This window comes from Schistocerca piceifrons, chromosome 4 (genome assembly GCF_021461385.2).
Source record: "Schistocerca piceifrons isolate TAMUIC-IGC-003096 chromosome 4, iqSchPice1.1, whole genome shotgun sequence".
NCBI classification, from domain to species: domain Eukaryota; kingdom Metazoa; phylum Arthropoda; class Insecta; order Orthoptera; family Acrididae; genus Schistocerca; species Schistocerca piceifrons.
This window is the reverse complement of record NC_060141.1, coordinates 2,329,719-2,355,025: the sequence shown is the minus strand read 5'-3', so window position 1 is coordinate 2,355,025 and position 25,307 is coordinate 2,329,719. Positions and strand designations below refer to the sequence as shown.

Genomic DNA, 25,307 nt, shown 5'->3' with positions numbered 1-25,307 from the left:
AGCAGACCAACACCGACAACGATAGTTTAGGTATACATGCCGACGTCGCAAGCTGAAGATGAACAGATAGAGAAAGTGTATGAGGATATTGAAAGGGTAATGCAGTATGTAAAGGAGGACGAAAATCTAATAGTCATGGGCGACTGGAATGCAGTTGTAGGGGAAGGAGTAGAAGAAAAGGTTACAGCAGAATATGGGCTTGGGACAAGGAATGAAAGAGGAGAAAGACTAATTGAGTTCTGTAACAAGTTTCAGCTAGTAATAGCGAATACCCTGTTGAAGAATCACAAGAGGAGGAGGTATACTTGGAAAAGGCCGGGAGATACGGGAAGATTTCAATTAGATTCCATCATGGTCAGACAGAGATTCCGAAATCAGATACTGGACTGTAAGGCGTACCCAGGAGCAGATATGGACTCAGATCACTATATAGTAGTGATGAAGAGTAGGCTGAAGTTCAAGACATTAGTCAGGAAGGATCAATACGCAAAGAAGTGGGATACGGAAGTACTAAGGAATGACGAGATACGTTTGTAGTTCTCTAACGCTATGGATACAGCAATAAGGAATAGCGCAGTAGGCAGTACAGTTGAAGAGGAATGGACATCTCTAAAAAGGGCCATCACAGAAGTTGGGAAGGAAAACATAGGTACAAAGAAGGTAGCTGCGAAGAAACCATGGGTAACAGAAGAAATACTTCAGTTGATTGATGAAAGGAGGAAGTACAAACATGTTCCGGGAAAATCAGGAATACAGAAATACAAGTCGCTGAGGAATAAAATAAATAGGAAGTGCAAGGAAACTAAGACGAAATGGCTGCAGGAAAAATGTGAAGACATCGAAAAAGATATGATTGTTGGAAGGACAGACTCAGCATACAGGAAAGTCAAAACAACCTTTGGTGACATTAAAAGCAACGGTGCAACGGGAATTCCACTGTTCAATGCAGAGGAGAGAGCAGATAGGTGGAAAGAATACACTGAAAGCCTCTATGAGGGTGAAGATTTGTCTGATGTGATACAAGAAGAAACAGGAGTCGATTTAGAAGAGATAGGGGATCCAGTATTAGAATGGGAATTTAAAAGAGCTTTGGAGGACTTACGGTCAAGTAAGGCAGAAGGGATAGATAAAATTCCGTCAGAATTTCTAAAATCATTGGGGGAAGTGGCAACAAAACGACTATTCACGTTGGTGTGTAGAATATATGAGTCTGGCGACATACCATCTGACTTTCGGAAAAGCATCATCCACACAATTCCGAAGACGGCAAGAGCTGACAAGTGCGAGAATTATCGCACAATCAGCTTAACAGCTCATGCATCGAAGCTGCTTACAAGAATAATATACAGAAGAATGGAAAAGAAAATTGAGAATGCGCTAGGTGAAGATCAGTTTGGCTTTAGGAAAAGTAAAGGGACGAGAGAGGCAATTCTGACGTTACGGCTAATAATGGAAGCAAGGCTAAAGAAAAATCAAGACACTTTCATAGGATTTGTCGACCTGGAAAAAGCGTTCGACAATATAAAATGGTGCAAGCTGTTCGAGATTCTAAAAAAAGTAGGGGTAAGCTATAGGGAGAGACGGGTCACATACAATATGTACAACAACCAAGAGGGAATAATAAGAGTGGACGATCAAGAACGAAGTGCTCGTATTAAGAAGAGTGTAAGACAAGGCTGTAGCCTTTCGCCCCTACTCTTCAATCTGTACATCGAGGAAGCAATGATGGAAATAAAAGAAAGGTTCAGGAGTGGAATTAAAATACAAGGTGAAAGGATATCAATGATACGATTCGCTGATGACATTGCTATCCTGAGTGAAAGTGAAGAAGAATTAAATGATCTGCTGAACGGAATGAACAGTCTAATGAGTACACAGTATGGTTTGAGAGTAAATCGGAGAAAGACGAAGGTAATGAGAAGTAGTAGAAATGAGAACAGCGAGAAACTTAACATCAGGATTGATGGTCACGAAGTCAATGAAGTTAAGGAATTCTGCTACCTAGGCAGTAAAATAACCAATGACGGACGGAGCAAGGAGGACATCAAAAGCAGACTCGCTATGGCAAAGAAGGCATTTCTGGCCAAGAGAAGTCTACTAATATCAAATACCGGCCTTAATTTGAGGAAGAAATTTCTGAGGATGTACGTCTGGAGTACAGCATTGTATGGTAGTGAAACATGGACTGTGGGAAAACCGGAACAGAAGAGAATCGAAGGATTTGAGATGTGGTGCTATAGACGAATGTTGCAAATTAGGTGGACTGATAAGGTAAGGAATGAGGAGGTTCTATGCAGAATCGGAGAGGAAAGGAATATGTGGAAAACACTGATAAGGAGAAGGGACAGGATGATAGGACATCTGCTAAGACGTGAGGGAATGACTTCCATCGTACTAGAGGGAGCTGTATAGGGCAAAAACTGTAGAGGAAGACAGAAATTGGAATACGTCAAGCAAAGACTGATGACCAACAAAAAAAAAAAAAAAAAAAAAAAAAAATATACGAATCAGAATTAAAGAAAGAACTGTTCCGTGTGTAAACGCATATGCATTAATCTATAAACAATTTTTAGAATAAAGGTTCTTCTCCTTATTCATTGCCCTCATCAAAAACCTTAAGAAGGTTTCGTATTTATAATAATATACTTGTGACTTTGAAAATTAATTAAAAGTTGGTAGTTTTGTTGAATTTTAAGTTTTTCTTGTTCTATGGAGTTTGTTGAGGGCCTCCTCGTATGCGTTGTAGCTCTGTGATGGAAATGCTTGACAGGGAGTGATAATGTGTGACTTAAAATCGAAGTTAATAAAAATGTATATTACTCAGTCAACAATGTCAACCACATTTTTCTAATGTAGAACGTGATATGTTACCTTCTTTCTTCCTCAAATGGTGATTAGTGAAGTGAACTGTTACTGAGAAACTCCTAAACGCCAGCTGATAATAGTTCGTTTATTGTACTCACCATTTCTTGAACATTATTAGCAATAATAGATTCTAAATGCTGGCCTCACATCACAGACAAGAGTATCATCAGTTTTACTTGGAAGAGCGCAAAAGTATAGCGCATAAGAAGTAAAAAATCATTCCACATTATTCTCACAAATACTTTGAAAACTGATATGCGTTACTCCCATTTGCGCTTTTGTAGGGCACAAATACCGCTAGTGCCCCGCAAAGGCGTGTACTTTCTTTCTATAACCCTGTCACGGAGCTATTGATTTACGACTGCTACAGGCAGCACCCACAAGCGGAGAAACAACAGCAACAGGGAAGTAATCGATTTTGTGACATTTTACGAATTCCTAATCAGGAGCGAATTATAGTCTCACCTGTATGATTTGGTTGGTTAGCTTTTAAATCTCACCATGTTAGTCTAATTTACTAGACACAGTGAAACATCTTGGCAGGTTAAAACTGCATGCCCGACCGAGGCTCGAACTTGGGACCTTTGCATTTCTTACTAAGGACAGTTCTTGCGTCTTTGTTAGTGTCTACAGTAGAATTCCGCAGTACATGTCGATAGTCGTTTGTTTGTAGTGTAGTTTTCCACCGCCTTTCGTATGGGTAAGAACTGTGACTGCTATGTGCAGATGTGAGGCATCCCCATTTAGTCTGAAAAACAAGCTCCAGGTGCCAGGTGTACCTCAGCCATATGCAGTCGCTTGTCCTGTCAGAGGAAACCTTTCAGCCTACGAGATCTGGGCAGTCACAGGGGGTGGGATTATTGGCAGCCAAAAATTCTGGTGTTAGGCGTGTTATGTGGCACCTTAGGGACGTGGCTGCCGGGGAAAGGAAGAAAGTCAGAGTGCACTCCTTGTGCGTAACAGGTGGACTCATCCCAGACGTGGAATGGGTCCTTCTGGATGCCATGAAGACCACAGGGTTCAGCCAACTGCAGGTGGTGGCTCACATCGGTGCTAATGAAGTGTGTCGATTTGCAGCAGGAGATTATCTCTGGTTTCAAGCGGATATCTGAAATGGTAAAGGCACCCATTCTTGCTTGCGAGACGAAAATGGAGGTCACCATTTGCATCATAGTCGACAGGACCGATTGCGGATTTCTGGTATAGAGCCGAGTGGAGGGGCTGAATCAAAGGCTCAGCGGTCGTGTAGGTTGGAGATTCCTCGACTTGTGGCATAGGGTGGTCGGGTTTTGGGTTCTGCTGAATAGGTCAGGAGTCCGCTACACGCAGGAGGCGGCTACACTGGTAGCAGGGGTGTGTGGCTTGGACTGGAGGGGGGGGGGGGGTTGGTTAGAGGGACTCGGGAAAACACAAAAAGCCTTCAGTATCAATCAAAGGGTGCAGGCCGAACGTAGGAAGAACGTAAATCTAGAATCTATCGGTATAACAGTTGTAAATTGTCGTAGCTGTGTTGGAAAGGTATCAGAGCTCCAAGCGATAATAAAAGGCACTGATGCTCAAATCGTTTGAGGCACTGAAAGCTGGCTAAAGCCGGAGGTAAGTTAAGCCGAAATTTTTGCGAACGAGCTAATGTTGTTCAGAAAGGATAGGCTAAATACAGTTGGCAGAGCGTTTTTCTTGCTGTCGGAAGTAGTTTGTCTTGTAGCGAAATTGAAGCAGATTGTTCCTGTGAGTAATTATGGGTAGAGGTCATTTTGGGCAACTGGAATAAATTAACAAATGAATCCTTTTACCGACCTCCTAACTCAGACGATACAATTGCTGAAAGATTCAAAGAAAACTTGAGTCTAATTTCAAACACATATCCAACTCATAGAATTGTAGTTGGTGGTGACTGCTGTTTACCCTCGGTGTATTAGGGAAAATACATGTTTAAATCCAAAGGTACGCATAAAACATCATCCGAAATTGTGATAAATGCAGCGGTTTGTTCATGAGCCTACTCGAATGGTGAACGAATGCGAAAACTCACTTGACCTCTTATCAACAAATATTGCTGAGCTCATAACGAGCATCAAAACCGATACAGGGATTAGTGAACACAGTGTTGTCAAAGCGAGACTGAATACTGTAATCCCCGTAAGACTGGGAAGTTGCACAGGTCACATCAATATTCAAGAAAGGTAGTAGGAGTAGCGCACTAAATTACAGGCTTGTAATATTAACGTCAATATGCACCAGGATTCTGGAACATACGTATACTGTGTTCGAGCTATATGAATTACCTCGAAGAGAACGGTCTATTGATACATAGTCATTGTGAAGTACAAGTATTCTTGTATTCACACGAAGTGTTGAGTGTTATGGACAACGGATTTTAGAATGATTCCGTATTTATGGGCTTCCAGAAGGCTTTGACACCGTATCTAACAAGTGGCCTGTGATAAAATTGCGTTCTTATGGAAAATCTTCTGAGCTATGCGTCCGGATTCGTGATTTCCTGTCACAGAGGTCATAGTCGTAGTAACTGACGGAAAGTTATCGAGCAAAACAGAAGTGATTTCTCGCATTCTCCAAGGTAGTGATATGGGCCCCTTGCTGTTCCTTATCTATATAAACGATTTAGAAGACAATCTGAGCAGGCGTCTTAGGTCGTTTGCAGATAATGCTATCGTTTATCGACTAGCATAGTTATCAGAAGATGAAAAACAATTGCGAAATGATTCAGATACGATATCTACGTGGTACGAAAGTTGGCAATTGATCCTAAATAACGAAAAATGTGAGGTCATCCACACGAGTGCTAAAAGGAATCCGATATACTTCGGTTACATGAGAAGTCGGTCAAATGTAAAGGCAGTAAATTCAAGTAAATATCTAGGAACTACAATTACGAACAAGTTAAATTGTAAAGAACACATAGAAAATGTCCTGAGAAAGACTGTGTTTTATTGGCAGAACACTTAGAAGACGCAACAAGCCGGCCGCGGTGACCTAGCGGTTCTGGCGCTGCAGTCCGGAACCGCGGGACTGCTACGGTCGCAGGTTCGAATCCTGCCTCGGGCATGGGTGTGTGTGATGTCCTTAGGTTAGTTAGGTTTAAGTGGTTCTAAGTTCTAGGGGACTGATGACCACAGATGTTAAGTCCCATAGTGCTCAGAGCCATTTCAACCAAGACGCAACAGATGTACTAAAGAGACTGCCTACACTACGCTTGTCCGTCTTCTTTTGGAGTACTGCTGCGTGATGTGGGATCCTTACCAGATTGTATTAACGGATTACTTCGAGAAAGTTCAAAGAAGTGCAGTACGTTTTGTATGATCGAGAAACAGGGGACAGAGTCTCACGGACAATATACGGGATTTATGGTGGAAATCGTTAAAACAAAAGCATTTTTCGTTGCAGTGGGACCTTCTCATGAAATTTCAATCACCAGCTTTCTCTGTCAATACGAAAATATTTTGTTGACGCTGACGCAACAGAATTAAAGGATCACTTCTGAAAATTTCAAAATTGTCTTCCATTGGACGTATAAGTTTGAAATTTGGCTCAAGTTGCCTTAAACCTCCCACTGTAATGGGACAGGGGCTCGACGATCCTTCAAACAGCACATACGAAAAAAAAACGACACAGCCCAGAAGTTCATGGAACTGTAACATGGGTCTGTCATGTCACATCGACACCAAATTTCACCACAGTTCCACTGAATGGCGTCCTGGACGTCTCACACGATGGTAAAGGATTCACATCCCCTCTATCGTCCTACTGCTGCCCTTCACACTGCGAGTAGTCGTTTTCAACAGCGGAATGTCTGGGAATCAACACCCCAAGGGAAAGGGTGGTTTCAGTGATGCACTTTGTGGCAACACCTGAGGCCTTTTAGTGCCGATTCGAAGCAGGCGTCAAAAGAAGGGCTTAAATGTGGGTAAGAGGGGATGTTGGTACATTTTCATAGTGTGATACGTCCACGGTGGTGTTTGGCAGAGTTTTGGTAGAATCAGGTGCCAATGTGACACCATCAACCGACCTTACAATTCACATGAACTTCCGAACTGTGATCTGTCTCGCATGTGCCGACATCTTGCTGTTTGAAGCACCCTCGAGCCCGAAGGTCGCGGGGCACCGAGCTTTCGTCACTGGACTCGCATTCTGGAAGACGAGATTCCAACCCGCTTCCCGTCATCCTGAGTTAGGTTTCCCGTGATTTCCGTAAATCGCTTCAGGCAAATGCTGGGATGGTTCCTTTGAAAGAGCATGGCCGACTTCCTTTCCCATTCTTCCTTAATCCGATAGGACCGATGATCTGACTGTTTGGTCCCCTCCCAAAAATCAGCCAACAACGAAGCATTCTTACCCTTACAGAGGAACATTGAAGGAAGCTTTGAGCTAAGTTTGAAACTTGTGGCTCGGAACTGGAGACAGTTACTGGATTTTGAAAAAGTGATCCATTGATTTTGTTGCGCAGTGCATTTTCTATCCATAATTACCTGCTCATTGTCCTCTCAAAACTGTAAAGTGCGATGTGACGTCACAAACGTGTATACAACAGACACTTCTCAACCAACTGCGCGAAGTTTAACCGGATATTCGCCGCGGTTTTACTTTCGCATCCGAATGGAAGTGGAACCAAAAGTGTCCCCCGTATGTGAATTCAGTATTAAAGATCGCGCTCCTTTCTCTACTCCTGCCACAGCCGTTGCAGTTCCCAGGGCCTCACTTAACGACTTCAGTAACTCAGCTCATAACATACGAGGAAGTTAAACTGGCAAACCCCTCAAGAAGGCGTCTAAAGTCCTTTGCTCTGCCTACTGTATAATGGCTTTGTTGGCTTTGTCTTTGTAAGTCTACAGATGTTAATATTCTGTTTCCTAATCCTGTCTTGTCAAACTGGAAACAGCCAGGAGAGTGGTTCACTGACCCCCTACCCGTACGTACCACATCCGAATGACGGCATCAGTAAGAGATAACTTGACGCTTCGGAGGTAGCTTTGCGTTTTGCTAATTTTGCCCGTAAAATTTTGTATGGTTTTCTCATTTCTCTGAGCTATACCACTCAGCTGATCCTCATAGTAACCAGAAGGAGCTGTCTCTCAATAGCGCTTCAGTAACTCCTCCTGCAAATCCTGCAAGGAGCGAATATTCTGCAACTTTTCATGGCACATAAAATATGGCCTTGGATCCCCTGTCAATTTCAAGCGAGCCATATTCAACAATTGCTCATTATTCTATCTCCAGAATTTCGCGGCCGTGTCTACATTATCCACAAAACATCTTTCCACGATTTACCAGGAAAAAGAGTATCTTCTGTGACGGTACAACAATCTACGGCATACTAGTGTGGGGGCTGTTCTCTTCTCCTCTTGGAACTTTCTAGTTCCCTAACTAGCTAACTAACTAACTAATTAACTAACTAAATAGTCTGCGCTCACTGGAGCGACTTGACCAAGTAAGTGCTGGATTGCCTCCTGAGCCAATGCCTTCTCGCCTTCAGTACCTGATGGCACCTTCCTCACTTTCTCTTACTACTAGAAACTAGTACAAATATACGTAAAATGTCACTCACCTCCCAGACGGAACAGGAATCGTATGACTCCACAAGCCCATACATCGTTTGCAATCTGCACTTACTTGCATATCTTTGCTGAAGGCAGTCGTTGAAATACTGTCGCTGCTACATCTACCATTGTTGTTCTATGTCACTGTTTGACATCTAATGCAATTTCCAACAGCTCTTCTGATACCAAATGTCGGGGTACGAGGTTCTCTAGTGGATAGGCAAGGGCAAACATAGTGTAGGGCAGAAGTTGATTTACAGTATATCAAAAGTATCCAGACACCCCCAAAAACATACGCTTTTCATATTAGGTGCATTGTGCTATTACATACTGCCAGTTACTCCATATCAGCGACCTCAGTAGTCATTAGACATCGTGGGAGAGCGGTATGGCGCGCTCCACGGAACTCACAGACTTCGAACATGGTCAGGTGATTGGGTGTCGCTTGTGTCACATGTCTCTAACCGAGATTTCCGCACTCCTAAACATCCCTAGGTCCACTGTTTCTGATGTGGCAGTGAAGTGGAAACATGAAGGGACACGTACAGCACAAAAGCGTGTAGGCCGACCTCGTCTGTTGACTGACAGAGAGCGCCGACAGTTGAAGGGGATCGTTATGTGTAATAATTAGACATCCACGCAGGCCATCACACAGGATCCATTGAAAGTACTACGACAGTTAGGCGGGAGGTGAGAAAACTTGGATTTCATGGTTGAGCGCTGCTCATAAGTCACAAATCACGCCAGTAAATGCCAAACGACGACGCTTGGTGTAAGGAGCGTAAACATTGGACGACTGAACAGTGGGAAAACGTTGTGTGGCGAATCACGGAACACAATGTGGCGATCCGATGGCAGGCTGTGGGTATGCGAATGCCCGGTGACCGTCACCTGTCAGCGTGTGTAGTGCCAACAGTAAAATTCGAAGGCGTTGGTGTTAAGGTGTAGTCGTGTTTTTCATGGTGGAGGCATGCACCCCTTGTTGTTTTGCGTGACACTATTACAGCACAGGCCTACACTGATGTTTTAAGCACCTTCTTGCTTCCCACTGTTGAAGAGCAATTCGCGGATGGCGATTGCATCTCTCAACACGATCGAGCACCTGTTCATAATGTACGGCCTGTGGCGGATTCGTTACACGACAAACATTTTACGGACATTCGTGTAACGGACTGGCCTGCACAGAGTCCTGACCTGAATCCTATAAAACACCTTTGGGATGTTTCGGAACGCCACTTGGTGCCAGGCCTCACCGACTGACATCAATACCTCTCCTCAGTGCAGCACTCCGTGTAGAATGGAATGCCATTCTCCAAGAAACTTTCCAGCACCTGATTGAACGTATGCTTGCGAGAGTGGAAGCTGTCATCAAGGCTAAGGGTGGGCCAACACCATATAGAATTCCAGCATTAGCGATCTAGGGCGCCACGAACTTGTAAGTCATTTTCAGGCAGGTGTCCGGCTACTTTTGATCATATAGTGTATCAGTAATGGTTGGTTCAAATGGCTCTGAGCACTATGGGACTTAACATCTGAGGTCATCAGTCCGCTAGAACTTAGAACTACTTAAACCTAACTAACCTAACCACATCACACACATCCATGGCCGAGGCAGGATTCAAACCTGCGACCGTAGCGGTCGCGCGGTTCCAGACTGAAGCGCCTAGAACCGCCGGCCACTCCGGCCGGCGTATCAGTAATGCCTGTGGTCTTCGACTGAGCGGTTATTACGGGGTACGCAAGTTGGTAGTGTGGCGAAATACTGCTCTACAAGACTACTGTACGGTGAGCTATTACGGCAGCAAACGCTACAGTATACTTAACTGAAAAATTCTTACATACGACTTTTACTCCCTTTCTTCATTTAGCTATAATAATTTTTTGTATTATCTTAAGCTACAATTTCATTCCACACTTTCAAAACAGACCTAGAATTCAATCGCAACTCACAGTGCCCATCAAATTACAGATATTAGGGGTGCACGTTGCTGATTTGGTGTATTATTGTGTTGCAGTTTCTTCTGGAGAAAAACAGGTACTGACACTGGAGATGAAGGACCTTTTCACACGCGTGACCAATGATGTCATTGCGACGACTGCATTTGGAGTAAAGGTGGACTCCTTGGCAGAGCCAAACAACACATTCTACACAATGGGCCGTGAGCTGACAACCATCAAACCAGCAGTCGTAATGGGATACACGTTAGCTCCGAAGCTTATGCGGGTGAGTTATACACCTTGTGCTATTATTATTGTACCTGTGTACAATTATTTGTACCCCTTGTGATTTTATTGATTTATTTATTTTTGCATGCGGCAGTTATTAGGTGCAAAGTTCATTGACGCGAAGATAGTGGAGTTCTTCAGGACCATGTTGGCCGAGACTATTAAAACGCGAGAGCAGCAGGGGATCGTGCGCCACGACATGATCCACCTCATGATGCAGGCGCGCCGAGGTGAACTGGCGCCAGAAGAAGGGGAGGCTAACGGCACCACCGACGGCAAAAGAGGACGTGAGTAGAGCGTTCCAGCGTCCTCGTCGTCGCCTTCTTACGCAACTTGATTGCCCTTTACGAAACATGCCGCCTCTTTCGAAACTGATTCAAGCGTGGTTGGATCACACAAAGGCTACTTGAAACTAGTGCCAACAGCACACACGTCACTCTGAACCTGAGCATTTGACTAATATTTTTTGAGTGCATTGATTCAGAAAAATGCAATCACTTATTCAAATGTCTCGCAAATCATCGCGCCCATTTCTGTCATAACTGTGTGAAACTAGTTAGCTCATGCACTATGTATAAATGATTTGTTTGTGTGGTTCACTACGTGATGCCGGCCGCGGTGGTCTAGCGGTTCTGGCGCTGCAGTCCGGAACCGCGGGACTGCTACGGCCGCAGGCTCGAATCCTGCCTCGGGCATGGGTGTGTGTGATGTCCTTAGGTTAGTTAGGTTTAAGTAGTTCTAAGTTCTTGGGGACTTATGACCTAAGATGTTGAGTCCCATAGTGCTCAGAGCCATTTGAACCATTTGAACCACTACGTGATGGCCATATAAAGATTACCTAGTGCCGTAATGACCTCAGTGTGGTAACAGAAATGATCGCCCTTCACACTACTCAGATAATTAGTGAAAGATTCTAAACTCAATCTAAGAACTAAACCTGTAGTACTGCACAAGTAAACCACCGATTCTTTAAAGATAATAAATCCCATGTTTAAAACCGCTTCAACGTCTGATTAGACGTATTAGACGTTAAGCATTTAAGCGAGAAAAAGCTTAGAAAATGTTTCAAATTATGTTTAACGTTTGCTGGAAGTTCTTAAGTGCTCCCACTGTGAACAGTGGATGAACATAGTGTGTGTAATTTGTTCTCCGTTTTAAGCAAAATCAAGTTTTTCACACACCTCAATAATTATAATGTCATATCTCCTCAACTAAATTTGTTATAATCATATAATTTTGCAATTACATTCATTCGTATGTGTAAATCATGTCTCCGTAGTGTCTTGCAAATACAGTTAGCTGTAAAGAAGTAATAAACAAAAGCGTCATGCCTAATGTTGACTTTTTACAGTGCACCATTTTAAGCAGAATCTAGTTTTTCGGGCATATGAATATCTGTGACGTCATATCTCCTCAACTACATGTCGTTCAGTTAGAAAATAAGCAATAAACTAAAACATCGTGAGATGAAGTTTTACAGCACTCCATTTTAAGTAAATGCTAGTTTCTCACTCGTCTGAATGTTCGTGACGTCGTATCTCCTGAACTGCTCGTTGAAATATGATACAATTTTGCAGGCACATTCAACGGTATACATGGACACCGTTTACAAAGGGGTGGTGCGAATAGAGATAATAGTAAAACGTGATATAATTATAACGTCATGCTTCATGCTGAAAGTTTACTGCAAGAAAAAAAGAAAATGTAGTAACCGATAATGTTTTTTCTCTTCATCGTTCCTGGGGGGTACAAGCGAGAAAAAGTTTCATAAAGGCTTGAAATTATGTTTAAAATTCGTTGGAACACGCAAAGGCTGTTTTTCTCAAACGCTAGATAGATATATTCAGTGTAACTTGTGGTACTGATCCCCGCTGCCTCATAACATGTACGCAGTTTCTAACTGTGACACTTCTCTTAAATCTTTAACATAAGATTGTATCTCCTAATGAGCAGATTATGACAGAATTTTAAATCATTAAATGCTGTCAATATTTACACGAAATGTGGAAATCTGAAACAGAGGCAGTGAACCATGAACCATGAGCTGCGAATGAGGTTGGTTAGTAACACAGGGGCTTCACATAATCGTCTCGAATAGTGGTACCGAATCGTATAACGAATCGTACTTAAATATAGCAGAATGCTAGAACATATTCTGAGTCTCCAACATTCTGATGTACCTGGAACAAAGTAACCTTCTCCATGGAGACAACCATGGATTTCCAGAAGACTGATCTTAAGGAACTCAGTTTGGGCTCTTCATACATGGTAATCTCAGTGCAAAAGGAAACCAGATTGAACCAGTGTTTCTTGACTTTTAACCACTAAAAAATTGTGTTTTTCTTTAATCATCTGTCTTCCGGATGGTTTGATGCGGCGGTCGCCAATTCCTCTCCTGTGCCAACCTCTTCATCTTAGGGTAGCACTTGCAGCCCACGTCCTCAATTATTTGCTCGATGGGCGGCCGGGGTGGCCGAGTGGTTCTAGGCGCTACAATCTGGAACCGCGCGACCGCTACGGTCGCAGGTTCGAATCCTGCCTCGGGCATGGATGTGTGTGATGTCTTTAGGTTAGTTAGGTTTAAGTAGTTCTAAGTTCTAGGGGACTGATGACCTCAGAAGTGTCCCATAGTGCTCAGAGCCATTTGAACCATTTGCTGGATGCATTCTAATCTCTGTCTTCCTCTACAGGCTTTACCCTCTGTAGCTCCCTCTAGTACCATAGTATTCCACATATTCCTTTTGTCTCCGATTCTGCGCAGAACCTCCTCATTTCTTACCTTATCAGTCCACCTAATTTTCAACATTTGTCAGTAGCATCATATCTCAAATCCTTCGATTCTCTTTTTCCCATAACCCATGTTTCACTACCATACAATGCTATGCTCCAAACGTACATTTTCAGAAATTTCTTCCTCAAATAAAGGCCTGTATCTGACGACAGTAGACTTCTATTGGCCAGGAATGCCCCTTTTGCCACTGCTAATTTGCTTCTTGGTTGGTTGGGGTTGTTTTGGGGGAAGAGACCAAACAGCGAGGTCATCGGTCTCATCGGATTAGGGGAGGATGGGGAAGGAAGTCGGCCGTGCCCTTTCAAAGGAACCATCCCAGCATTTGCCTGTAGCGATTTAGGGAAATCACGGAAAACCTAAATCAGGATGGCCAGACGTGGGATTGAACCGTCGTCCTCCCGAATGCGAGTCCAGTGTGCTACCACTGCGCCACATCACTCGGTAATAATTTGCTTCTGATGTCCTCAACGCTCCGTCCGTCATTGGTTGTTTTGCTATCTATTCGTGACCTTCGATCCTGATGTTAAGTTTCTCGCTGTTCTCATTTTTGCTGCTTCTCTTTATTTTCTTCTTTCTTCGATTTACTCTCAGTCCATATTCTGTGCTCATTAGACCGTTCAATTCATTTAGGAGATCATGTGATTCTTCTTCACTTTCACTGAGGGTAGCAATGTCATCAGCGAATCGTATCATTTATATTCTTTCATCTTGAATTTTAGTTCCATTCCTGAACCTTTCTTTTACTTCCATCACTGCTTCTTCGATGTACAAACTGAACACGAGGAACGGAAGACTACATCCCTGTCTTATATCTTTTTAATCCGGACACTTCGTTCTTGGTCGCCCATTCTTATTATTCCTTCTTGGCTATAGTGCATATTATACATTTCCCGTCTCTCCCTATAACTTATCCCTATTTTTCTCAGAATTTCAAACATCTTCCGCCATTTAGATAGTCGAACGCTTTTTCCAGGTCGACAAATCCTGCGAAGGTGTCTTGATTTTTATTTAGTCTGTAACAGTTGTGATGCTAAATGTAACAATTCTGCTACTAAATGTAACTGGGTTTTCTCCTTGATGCTGTCAATTGTCAGGATGAGCATTCTCAAGCATTCTGTCAGGGTGAAAATATTAAATAAATAAACTTTTCTCTCTTACAAAATGTGGGCAGGGTGGGTTCTTCCTTGGCTCGGGTATGAGGTAGAATGAAACAGCATTTTTACATAAGATAACTTTTATTGGAAGTTTCGTACAACTGTATCTTACTGGGACGTTCTGGTTCGGAGAGCGGCAGCCGTGTCGTTTGCGTAGCCTTCTGCTGCGGCAGCGGCGGCGGCGGCGGCGGCGGCGGCGTCTGATTACGCGTAGCGGTGTGCATCTCGTGTCGCGGTCTCGCCCAGCTGACCGGAGACGCGCAGCGCGAGGTGGCCCGTTTAATTATTGCGAGCGACGTCGTGCATCGGATGGTGATACCTTGAATGTGGCGTCCCAGTGTTTCTCTTCTCTAAGCGGCCGCGTGTGTTGTGCGTCGACCAGCGGAGCGGCGCGGCGGGGGAAGGCCAGTGTCCCGAACTCGAACCACGGACTCCCGCTTGCCAGTCTTCGGCTGTCACGTCTTCACCCCAGCTCACAGGTGACTGCTGATGTGAGGCCGTCTCCTTCCCGTCCTCACGAGTCACCCGGGTGCGTAAAATTCGACTTCAAATACCTTTTAACTTCTGTCTTCTGGCGCTGAGGCTGCTGCTTGCTATTCCATTTCAGCGGCGGACTTGGTGCGTCTGTGCATGATGTAGTCTCTTCTTGCATGACGGTCTTCAGCACCGAAACTGACTTAAAACAACTGCTACGCTTCTTCACTTTTTCGTCTTCTTCGTCGCTCGTCTCCGTCTTCGTCTCCGTCTCCGTCTTCGTCTTCCGTCTTCGTCTTCATCTTCCGGGCCCACCGCGTCTCGCGTATTTATTCACTTCAGTTCACTGGAGGTGAACGACTTCACGGCCATTGCCTCTTCTGTCACGTTGAAAAGCTTCTCGAAGAATCTTCTTAACGTCGGTCATTGGCTCTTGGAATGTAGGCGAGGGCCTTTGCTCACATGCGACAACTGAGAAACACATGAGCCGGTCATTGCCTCTTCTGTCACGTTGAAAAGCTTCTCGAAGAATCTTCTTAACGTCGGTCATTGGCTCTTGGGATGTAGGCGAGGGCCTTTGCTCACATGCGACAACTGAGAAACACGTGAGCCGGTCGGGCGATGCCCTGACGGCTGAATCGACAGTGCCCGCTTAAATGGAACTTGCTGACTTCACGGTCATTGTCTCTTCTGTTCTGCTGTTCTGCCCGCTGAATGCCAGTATGTAACTCTCTAAACTAAACCAAGTTTTTTCATTTATATTCTAATTTCTACTTCACTTTGATTTCACTAATTTATTTACTTAAGTACCACTCAACATTCCTCCCCCCCCCGGAGAAATTCGCCCTCGAATTTACCACTCAACATTCCTCCACTCTTCACACGGCAAAAACACTAACACAAGCAATGAAAACTCTCGACTTAGAAGATTACACACGCTTCACATTAAGTATGTTGAAAATACTTTATCACTTTACCAAAGCACTGTGCGCTCATGAATCACATAGTTCACACATAAATGGTTATAATAAGTGTAACAAATCTTGATGAGAATGAATAAACAAAAATAGATTTTTCACTTAGAAAATTACATAGCAACACCTGTTTAATCTACCCTATATTAATGCAAGAATATCTATTCTACAGTATTGTTTACTTTAACATAAGACTGTTTAGTAAAGAGTGAAGTACAATAAACAAAATTAATACACTAATGCTCAAAAGTAACCATTGAAGTACATCAGTTAAGAGTGTGGTATCCAGTTAACAGGGATTTGATGAAGTGGTATATTATGATTTGGCTTATTTTTTCGTCTTAAATAAAAGAAAACTGTACAAAGCAGAAATACCAACACAAAGGTTCCAGATATACCCGTTCCTAGCATTATAATTTTAGTTTTGTGTTCACCTTTTAATTTTAAGACATGTTGCATCATAACATTGGCATCAATTTTGCCTTGCTGTGAGTTTGTTGTTTTTGTTGCTGTTGTGGTCTTCAGTCCTGAGACTGGTTTGATGCAGCTCTCCATGCTACTCTATCCTGTGCAAGCTTCTTCATCTCCCAGTACCTACTGCAACCTACATCCTTCTGAATCTGCTTAGTGTATTCATCTCTTGGTCTCCCCCTACGATTTTTACCCTCCACGCTGCCCTCCAATACTAAATTGGTGATCCCTTGATGCCTCAGAACATGTCCTACCAAACGATCCCTTCTTCTGGTCAAGTTGTGCCACAAACTCCTCTTCTCCCCAATCCTATTCAGTACCTCCTCATTAGTTATGTGATCTACCCATCTAATCTTCAGCATTCTTCTGTAGCACCACATTTCGAAAGCTTCTATTCTCTTCTTGTCCAAACTATTTATCGTCCATGTTTCACTTCCATACATGGCTACACTCCATACAAATACTTTCAGAAATGACTTCCTAACACTTAAGTCTATACTCGATGTTAACAAATTTCTCTTCTTCAGAAACGCTTTCCTTGCCATTGCCAGTCTACATTTTATATCCTCTCTACTTCGCCCATCATCAGTTATTTTGCTCCCCAAATAGCAAAACTCCTTTACTACTTCAAGTGTCTCATTTCCTAATCTAATACCCTCAACATCACCCGACTGTGAGTTTATGACATATCTAATGACTTCAGAAGGGAACTGTCAACGGAGTCATAGAGATAGGTTAGGTTTTGTGTAGGAAATGCTTCGCATGGCGTTTTCTGAAAAAAGCAAACAACATGGTTATGGGCCTACCAACCTAGTAAAAACAAAATCAAAGAAAAGAAGAAATACATTGTTAACTACAAGAACTACGTGTCTCTACGTTCAACTTTTTTTTTCTTGGAAAATAAACCATTATCAGTTATTAATTATTTACATTTGTATACTATCCACAGTCTACTATGATTCCACTACGACATTCGCACTCTTGGTCGAAGATTGTATGGTGCCATGTCTGTATGTTGTGCTGGCGTGGCCATTCTTTTTCCTTTTCGGGTACTTCCTCCACCCTTCGGAAAAGCAGACACTATTGTTGAAGGAATTACATCTGGAGCGCCCTTAAAAGGTTTTAAACGACTTGCATGCACAATGGTAGTTCGGGTGGGCAGTTGCAATTTAACGTTGACTGGTGAGGTGATCTCAATAATTTGATAAGGACCTCTGTAGTTTGTTACAAATTTCTTCGTTTTTCCTTTCGCAACATATGGAGATGAAAGCATCACCCACTGACCGATTTTGTAATTTGGATATTTAGCTTGGGTATTACCTAATTTTTCCTGTCGTTCCAAAGCCTTTGTATTAGATTTTTGAACCTTTTTCCATACATCCTTCATCATTCGACTGAAATCTCTTACTGTTTCTCCGACTTTTCCGTTTTTCTGCCTGATTACATCAAAAGGGGACGGCATTTTTCTCCCATAGACTACTTCATAAGGTGACATGCCAGTTGCTTCATGCGTTTTGGCGTTGTATACCGACACGATTATTGGTAAATTCGTATCCCAATTAGAATGTTGTTCGTTAATATAATAACTAAGCATCTTGCCAATTGTCCGATGAACTCTTTCTGTGCGTCCGTTGCACTGAGGGTGTAACGGAGTGGTGCGTAATTTGCGTATTTTTAGTAAGTGGCATAGCTGTTTCATTAGTTCAGACATAAAATTAGATCCCTGATCTGTGATAATAGCTTCAGGTACGCCAAATTTAAGTATCCAGTTGTTAACTAAAGCTTGGGAAACTGTATTTGCTTGCTGATCTGGGAGACTCACCATAGCTAGATAGCGTGAAAAGTGATCTATAATTGTAAGAACATACTTATTACTAGCAAGTGTTTTATGAAATGGCCCGTAGAGATCCAGTCCACAGATTTGAAATGGACGTGAAGCCTCGGGGAGCCTCTGTAAGGGTATTTTTGAACGAGAAAGTTCAGCTCGTTGTGCGCACGCAATGCAATTGCGAACGCACTGCGCAACATCCTGCTTTCTAGTTTGCCACCAAAATCGCTCTGCTACACGTCTTTCGGTTGTCCGCTGTCCGCCGTGTCCTGCAAGGATATGGTCGTGGGCCTCTGCCATTATTTCTTGTCTAAGGTGTTGGGGAACAACAATTCGCGGTCCAAGTTTTGTTTTACGGCATAATACACCATCTTCAAAGCAAAATTATTTTTGAGTTGCGTATTTTTTGCATTCTGTATCCTCATCTTGTGCCTTTCTCCAGTCCTCAGTATCTCGGCCTGTTGCTTCCAAAAGTGCTATTTTCCGGCTTAGACAATCTGCATTCATGTATTTTTTGCCTGGTTTATGGATAACTTCGAAATCCATTTCGGAAAGACATAGGGCCCAACGCGTGAGACGACTAGATGGATCCTTTAACCCAAGCAACCATTTTAAAGCTGCGTGGTCTGTAATAACCTTGAATTTCCTACCATACAAGTAGCATTTAAAGTATTTGATACCATAAATAACACTTAATAATTCTTTCTCTGTTGTGGAATAATTTCTTTCTGCCGTTGTTAGTTGTCTCGAAGCGTAGGCTATGGGGTGTTCCGCGCCATTACTATTCTGACTCAAAACAACTGCTACTGAATGACCACTTGCGTCACAGGATAAAATAAATTCTTTATTACAATCTGGGTAGGCTAATACTGGACTGTGTGCTAACTTATCTTTAAGGGTTTGAAATGCTGATTCACAATCTTCAGACCAATGAAATTTTGCACCCTTTTTCAATAATTGGGTTAAGGGTCGGACAATTTCAGCAAAATTTTGAACATATTTTCGGTAATATGATGCGAGACCAATGAAACTTTGTACTTCCTTAACGCGTTGTGGTGTTGGGAAGTCCTTAACTGCCGAAATTAATCGAGGATCTGTCTTAATTCCTTTTTCACTAATGACATGCCCTAGGTATGTAACCGCTGTCAATGCAAAACTACATTTTTCCATATTTAATGTTAATTTAGCTTTTCTAAGCCTCTGGAAAACGTTACGAAGACGCACAGCATGTTCATTAATGTCTTTGGAGAATACAATAATATCGTCTAGATATACACAACATTGCTGAGTTTTTAGTCCTCGCAATACTCCATCGAGTAGTCTTTGAAAAGTTGCTGGTGCATTTTTCAAACCGAAAGGCATTCTTTTAAATTGCCAGTGGCCTCTCGTGGTAGAAAATGCTGTTTTATGCCTATCTTCAGGTGCAACTTCCAATTGATGATATCCGCTACGTAAATCGATTGTTGAAAAGTATTTACTGTTACCCAAACTGTCAATGATATCTGTAATGTTTGGAAGAGGATAAACATCTGAGATAGTTTGTTTGTTAAGGTGTCTGTAGTCACAACAAAATCTATATCGTTTCGTACCGTCGGGAGACTTCTTTGGAATAATTACTATATTTGAATTATAAGGCGAATCAGAATATTCTATAATTCCATCTTTTAGGTGCTGTTCTAAAAATTCATCCAGTACTGGCTGTAAGTGATGCGGAACTCTATAAGGCTTCCTATAAACTGGGGGGCTATTTCCTGTTGGGATCCTATGCTGTGTGGTATCTATTGCTGGCAGTGGACCTTCTGCATTAAATAAATCTTGGAACTCAACTAAAACTGCTTCTATCGTGTCTCTATCCTTTCCTTGCAAATGCTCAATCTTCTGGCGTAATGCGGTTTTATAGGCGTCTGGTTTCTGACCATCATTAATATCTGACCAAATGAAATCTTCTTCTTCAAAAGTACTGACTGTAGCTACTAATATTCCCTTACGCAACTCTTTGTCCTCCACTCCGAAATTGTCAATATGTACCGGTACTTTTCTCTCTCCTTCAACGTCTTGAACCCGTACAACACTTCTACATACAAAACAATGTGATACATCTAATTCCTCAATTTCCTCTAGTGGCTCTATTAGACATATTGTGTCTATAGGTACCTCGGGGTCAACGGTCATCCAGAGAAGTTTTCCTGAGCCAGATGGTATCTGATCCCGCGAATCAACCTTCAAGGACGTTGCATGCAGTGTAGTTGATTTCGCCTTCCGGTTGGGGAAATCTTGCGGCAGAGGGCCCTTTGCAGCGGTGTCACCTAGCTGAAATACTATTCCGCTAAGTTCTACAGTTTGCTGTCTGAGGTCAATTTTAGCGTGACGTTTATTCAGGAAATCCAACCCCAGGATCGCGTCGTACCCATCAGTTACCTTTGTTACCACTTCCACATTTTCTTGAAATTGTACACCGTGAATATAGAAAATCAATTATGTGCATCCTAATGACTTCACTGTACCTCCTCCTACTCCACTCAATCCATACCTTGGAGGGTCATATTTCTTTTCTCCAATGCATTCATTACTCACTATTGATACGTTTGCGCCTGTATCCACCAGTATCCTTGCCTCTTTATCCTGTATGGTAGCAGATAACCAGTATTCCGCCTTCACATTCGCCTTAATGGCATGAAATTTTATTGGGAACGCCTGGCGGCGGTTCCGACATTCCCGTTTGAGTTTAACTGATTTCTATTTCCAAAAACTTTCTTAGATCTGCATTCCGTGAATGTGTGACCTATTCTTTGACAATTAGTGCATTGAGGTTGTCTGCAGTTTTTTGCTATATGGCCCTGTCGATCGCACCTAAAACATCGTCCTCCTGCTGAAAATACATTTCGCTTCTCCTTGTATCTGGTGGCAATGTCAATTTCCTCAAAAGCCGTCGCCACAGATACAGCTTCCGCTAAATTTTTAGGAAACTCTGCCCTGACACGACGGGACGTTTCAGGAGGTAACCCACGTAAAAATGTATCCAGAGCTCTATCTTCTGCCTCTGTAAAATAACGCGACTAGTTGTCAACTGATAGGTGTTAGTATTAACTTTTCTAATCCTATCTACAAAGCTTTCTAACGACTCGTTTTGCCTCTGAGTAATAGTGTTTAACTGTTCCCTATAAAATCTACAGCTGTTTTGTTTTTGAAAGCGTTTAAGCAATCCTTTCTTCAATTCCTCAAATGTTGGAGCATTCCGTAATTCTTCATGGTATAAGACGTGTGCTTTAGCCTCTCCTGTCAATCTTAACTTTGTGATTTGTAAGAGTTCTTCATCTGACCATGATCCTAACTTTGCAGCTGCTACTAAATCATCAAAAAAGGCTGTTATGTCTTCGCCAGGTTTACCTGAAAAAGGAGTTACCAAGGCTGCTGCTGAGGAATCTAGGGTGGGAGGGATTGAACTGGTTTGCCTAACCTCACACAACTGCTTAAATAATGCATTATTATCATTTTTAAGCTGTGCTATTTGACTAACTAAGCTCTGAATAGCTTCCTCAGTAGAAACCGCTTGTGGTGCTGACTCTGACTTTGTACGATTTCGTGTCATCATTTTACAAACTATTAATTACGTAATCTTACTAGACTGAATTAAAAAGATGTTTAAAATTTTCGACAAACTCTTAATATTATGAGAGAAAATACACTTCTAAATAAAGAAAATATTACGACTGCTATGCAAACCTCTATCCTTTCACACATTAAACAATACTAACTGTGGACCTTCAGTGACTGTCATTCACACCTCATATTGAGCCAAGGGTTTTTTCTCTGACACCAAATGTAACAGTTGTGATACTAAATGTAACAATTCTGCTACTAAATGTAACTGGGTTTTCTCCTTGATGCTGTCAATTGTCAGGATGAGCATTCTCAAGCATTCTGTCAGGGTGAAAATATTAAATAAATAAACTTTTCTCTCTTACAAAATGTGGGCAGGGTGGGTTCTTCCTTGGCTCGGGTATGAGGTAGAATGAAACAGCATTTTTACATAAGATAACTTTTATTGGAAGTTTCGTACAACTGTATCTTACTGGGACGTTCTGGTTCGGAGAGCGGCAGCCGTGTCGTTTGCGTAGCCTTCTGCTGCGGCAGCGGCGGCGGCGGCGGCGGCGGCGGCGTCTGATTACGCGTAGCGGTGTGTATCTCGTGTCGCGGTCTCGCCCAGCTGACCGGAGACGCGCAGCGCGAGGTGGCCCGTTTAATTATTGCGAGCGACGTCGTGCATCGGATGGTGATACCTTGAATGTGGCGTCCCAGTGTTTCTCTTCTCTAAGCGGCCGCGTGTGTTGTGCGTCGACCAGCGGAGCGGCGCGGCGGGGGAAGGCCAGTGTCCCGAACTCGAACCACGGACTCCCGCTTGCCAGTCTTCGGCTGTCAGGTCTTCATCCCAGCTCACAGGTGACTGCTGAAGTGAGGCCGTCTCCTTCCCGTCCTCACGAGTCACCCGGGTGCGTAAAATCCGACTTCAAATACCTTTTAACTTCTGTCTTCTGGCGCTGAGGCTGCTGCTTGCTATTCCATTACAGCGGCGGACTTGGTGCGTCTGTGCATGATGTAGTCTCTTCTTGCATGACGGTCTTCAGCACCGAAACTGACTTAAAACAACTGCTACGCTTCTTCACTTCTTCGTCTTCTTCGTCACTCGTCTCCATCTTCGTCTCCGTCTCCGTCTTCGTCTTCCGTCTTCGTCTTCATCTTCTGGGCCCACCGCGTCTCGCGTATTTATTCACTTCAGTTCACTGGAGGTGAACGACTTCACGGCCATTGCCTCTTCTGTCACGTTGAAAAGCTTCTCGAAGAATCTTCTTAACGTCGGTCATTGGCTCTTGGAATGTAGACGAGGGCCTTTGCTCACATGCGACAACTGAGAAACACGTGAGCCGGTCATTGCCTCTTCTGTCACGTTGAAAAGCTTCTCGAAGAATCTTCTTAACGTCGGTCATTGGCTCTTGGGATGTAGGCGAGGGCCTTTGCTCACATGCGACAACTGAGAAACACGTGAGCCGGTTGGGCGATGCCCTGACGGCTGAATCGACAGTGCCCGCTTACGTGGAACTTGCTGACTTCACGGTCATTGTCTCTTCTGTTCTGCTGTTCTGCCCGCTGAATGCCAGTATGTAACTCTCTAAACTAAACCAAGTTTTTTCATTTATATTCTAATTTCTACTTCACTTTGATTTCACTAATTTATTTACTTAAGTACCACTCAACAAGTCTTGCTTCCATTATCAACTGCAACGTCATAATTACCTCTCTGGTGCGTTTACCCTTCCTAAGGCCAAACTGATCAGCTAACACATGCACAATTTTCTTTTCATTTCTTCTGTTTACTATTCTTGCAAGTAACTTTGATTCATTAGCTGTTAAGCTGATTGTGCGACAATTCTCGCACATTTCAGCTCTTGCAGTCTTCGAAATTGTGTGGATGATATTTTTCCGAAAGTCGGATTACTGGCTGAAATTTATTTCAGAACTCAATTAGTATTTCTCCTCGCTCATTCCTTGTCACAAGCCCATATTTCCCTGTAACATTTTCTTCTGGTCCTACCCCTACAACTGCACTCGAGTCCTCCAGGACTATTAAGACTTTCATCTCCCTTTACGTACTGTATTACCCTTTCAATATCCTCATCTGCTTTCTCTATCTCTTCATCTTCAACTTGCGACGTCGGCACGTGTACTTGAACTATCATTGTCGGTGTTGGTTTGCTGTCGAATCTGAAGAGAACAACCCTCTCACTTACTATTCACAATAACACCTTCCCGTTCATAACGAATACTACTCCTGTCATACCATTTTCTGTAGATGTTGATGTTGCGCCACACTCATCTCAACATAAATCCTTGTTTTCTTTCAGTTTCATTGGTAAATCAATATTTTTCTCATGGTCACCTTCCCCTTGCCAGTCCCTTCACGGAGATCCGAATGAGGGACTTTCCCGGGATCTTTTGCCTTACGATCATGACACTTTCTCAATTGTGTTCTTATGGGACATCTAAGCAGGTTGGCGACTGGATCGACACAACACTTGTTCCTGGTTAGACAGTCAACCACAGAAGCCGAAGTAATATCTAAAATGCGCCAGTGGGGAGTAATAGTTTCATGTTGTACGCTGGGGATTCGTCGGACATTATTAGTTCCAATATCAGACTTTTCACAAATAATGCTGCATCTACGAGAGGGAGTTATATCCTGTACAAATACTAATACTATCCTGCAATACAGGGTGCCTCAGACCTTTTGGATCAAATTAAAACAGTTGATAGTGGGTCCACAACCGATTGCATTGAGATGGGGAACCAATGGTCGGTAATACATATTTATTGTACTGTGTACATGCACTGCGTACACCACATAAGAACGATGTGTCTCATAGCAATTGTTCAAAGCGACGACCGCCACCCTTAGTTCGTGTATTGTAATGGCTCATGCAGTTCTGTCGCACTCTCGCAAAGATCCACGGCGTCCGCTGTACTCTGTATTTTATGGCATAATAGTACTGGGTACCTGCATTAAAAACCTGCAAACCTGACTTACGCAAACTTCCAATGAGATGCACAGGCATTGTTCACAGTACTTTTAGCTGTCATTGTCATGGTTCAATTTTATTGATACCTTACAATTTAATTTTATCAACAAGGAATGTAGTCATTACGTATTATATCACCTTTTATTCAACGAACCTAAAAGTTAACTAAGACTTAACTCTTTAAATGAAGTTTATTAATTTAATTTTAGGATGTATTGTGGAGCGAATGACTTGTAGTGTCGAGCATTGACAAAGGTATTTTGAGATGGTGTGGACAGATAAACATGATGAACGAAAGGAGACAGATGAAATAAGTGTACGAATGTTGATACCAGACTTCAAAGGGGCCGACCACAGTGAAAGTACCTCACGCAGATAGAAGACGTTTCAGCAAAGC

General features: G+C 42.9%; 1 protein-coding gene across 1 annotated transcript in view; it reads left to right on the top strand.

The window, feature by feature from the left end:
* The window catches only part of LOC124794838 (cytochrome P450 9e2-like), a 74,440-nt gene that overhangs the window by 20,526 nt on the left and 28,607 nt on the right, over positions 1–25,307 (top strand). The window contains exons 3-4 of the mRNA XM_047258503.1: positions 10,436–10,644; positions 10,741–10,933. Of these exons, the coding sequence (XP_047114459.1) occupies positions 10,436–10,644; positions 10,741–10,933 (402 nt within the window). The remainder of the gene's footprint in view (positions 1–10,435; positions 10,645–10,740; positions 10,934–25,307) is intronic.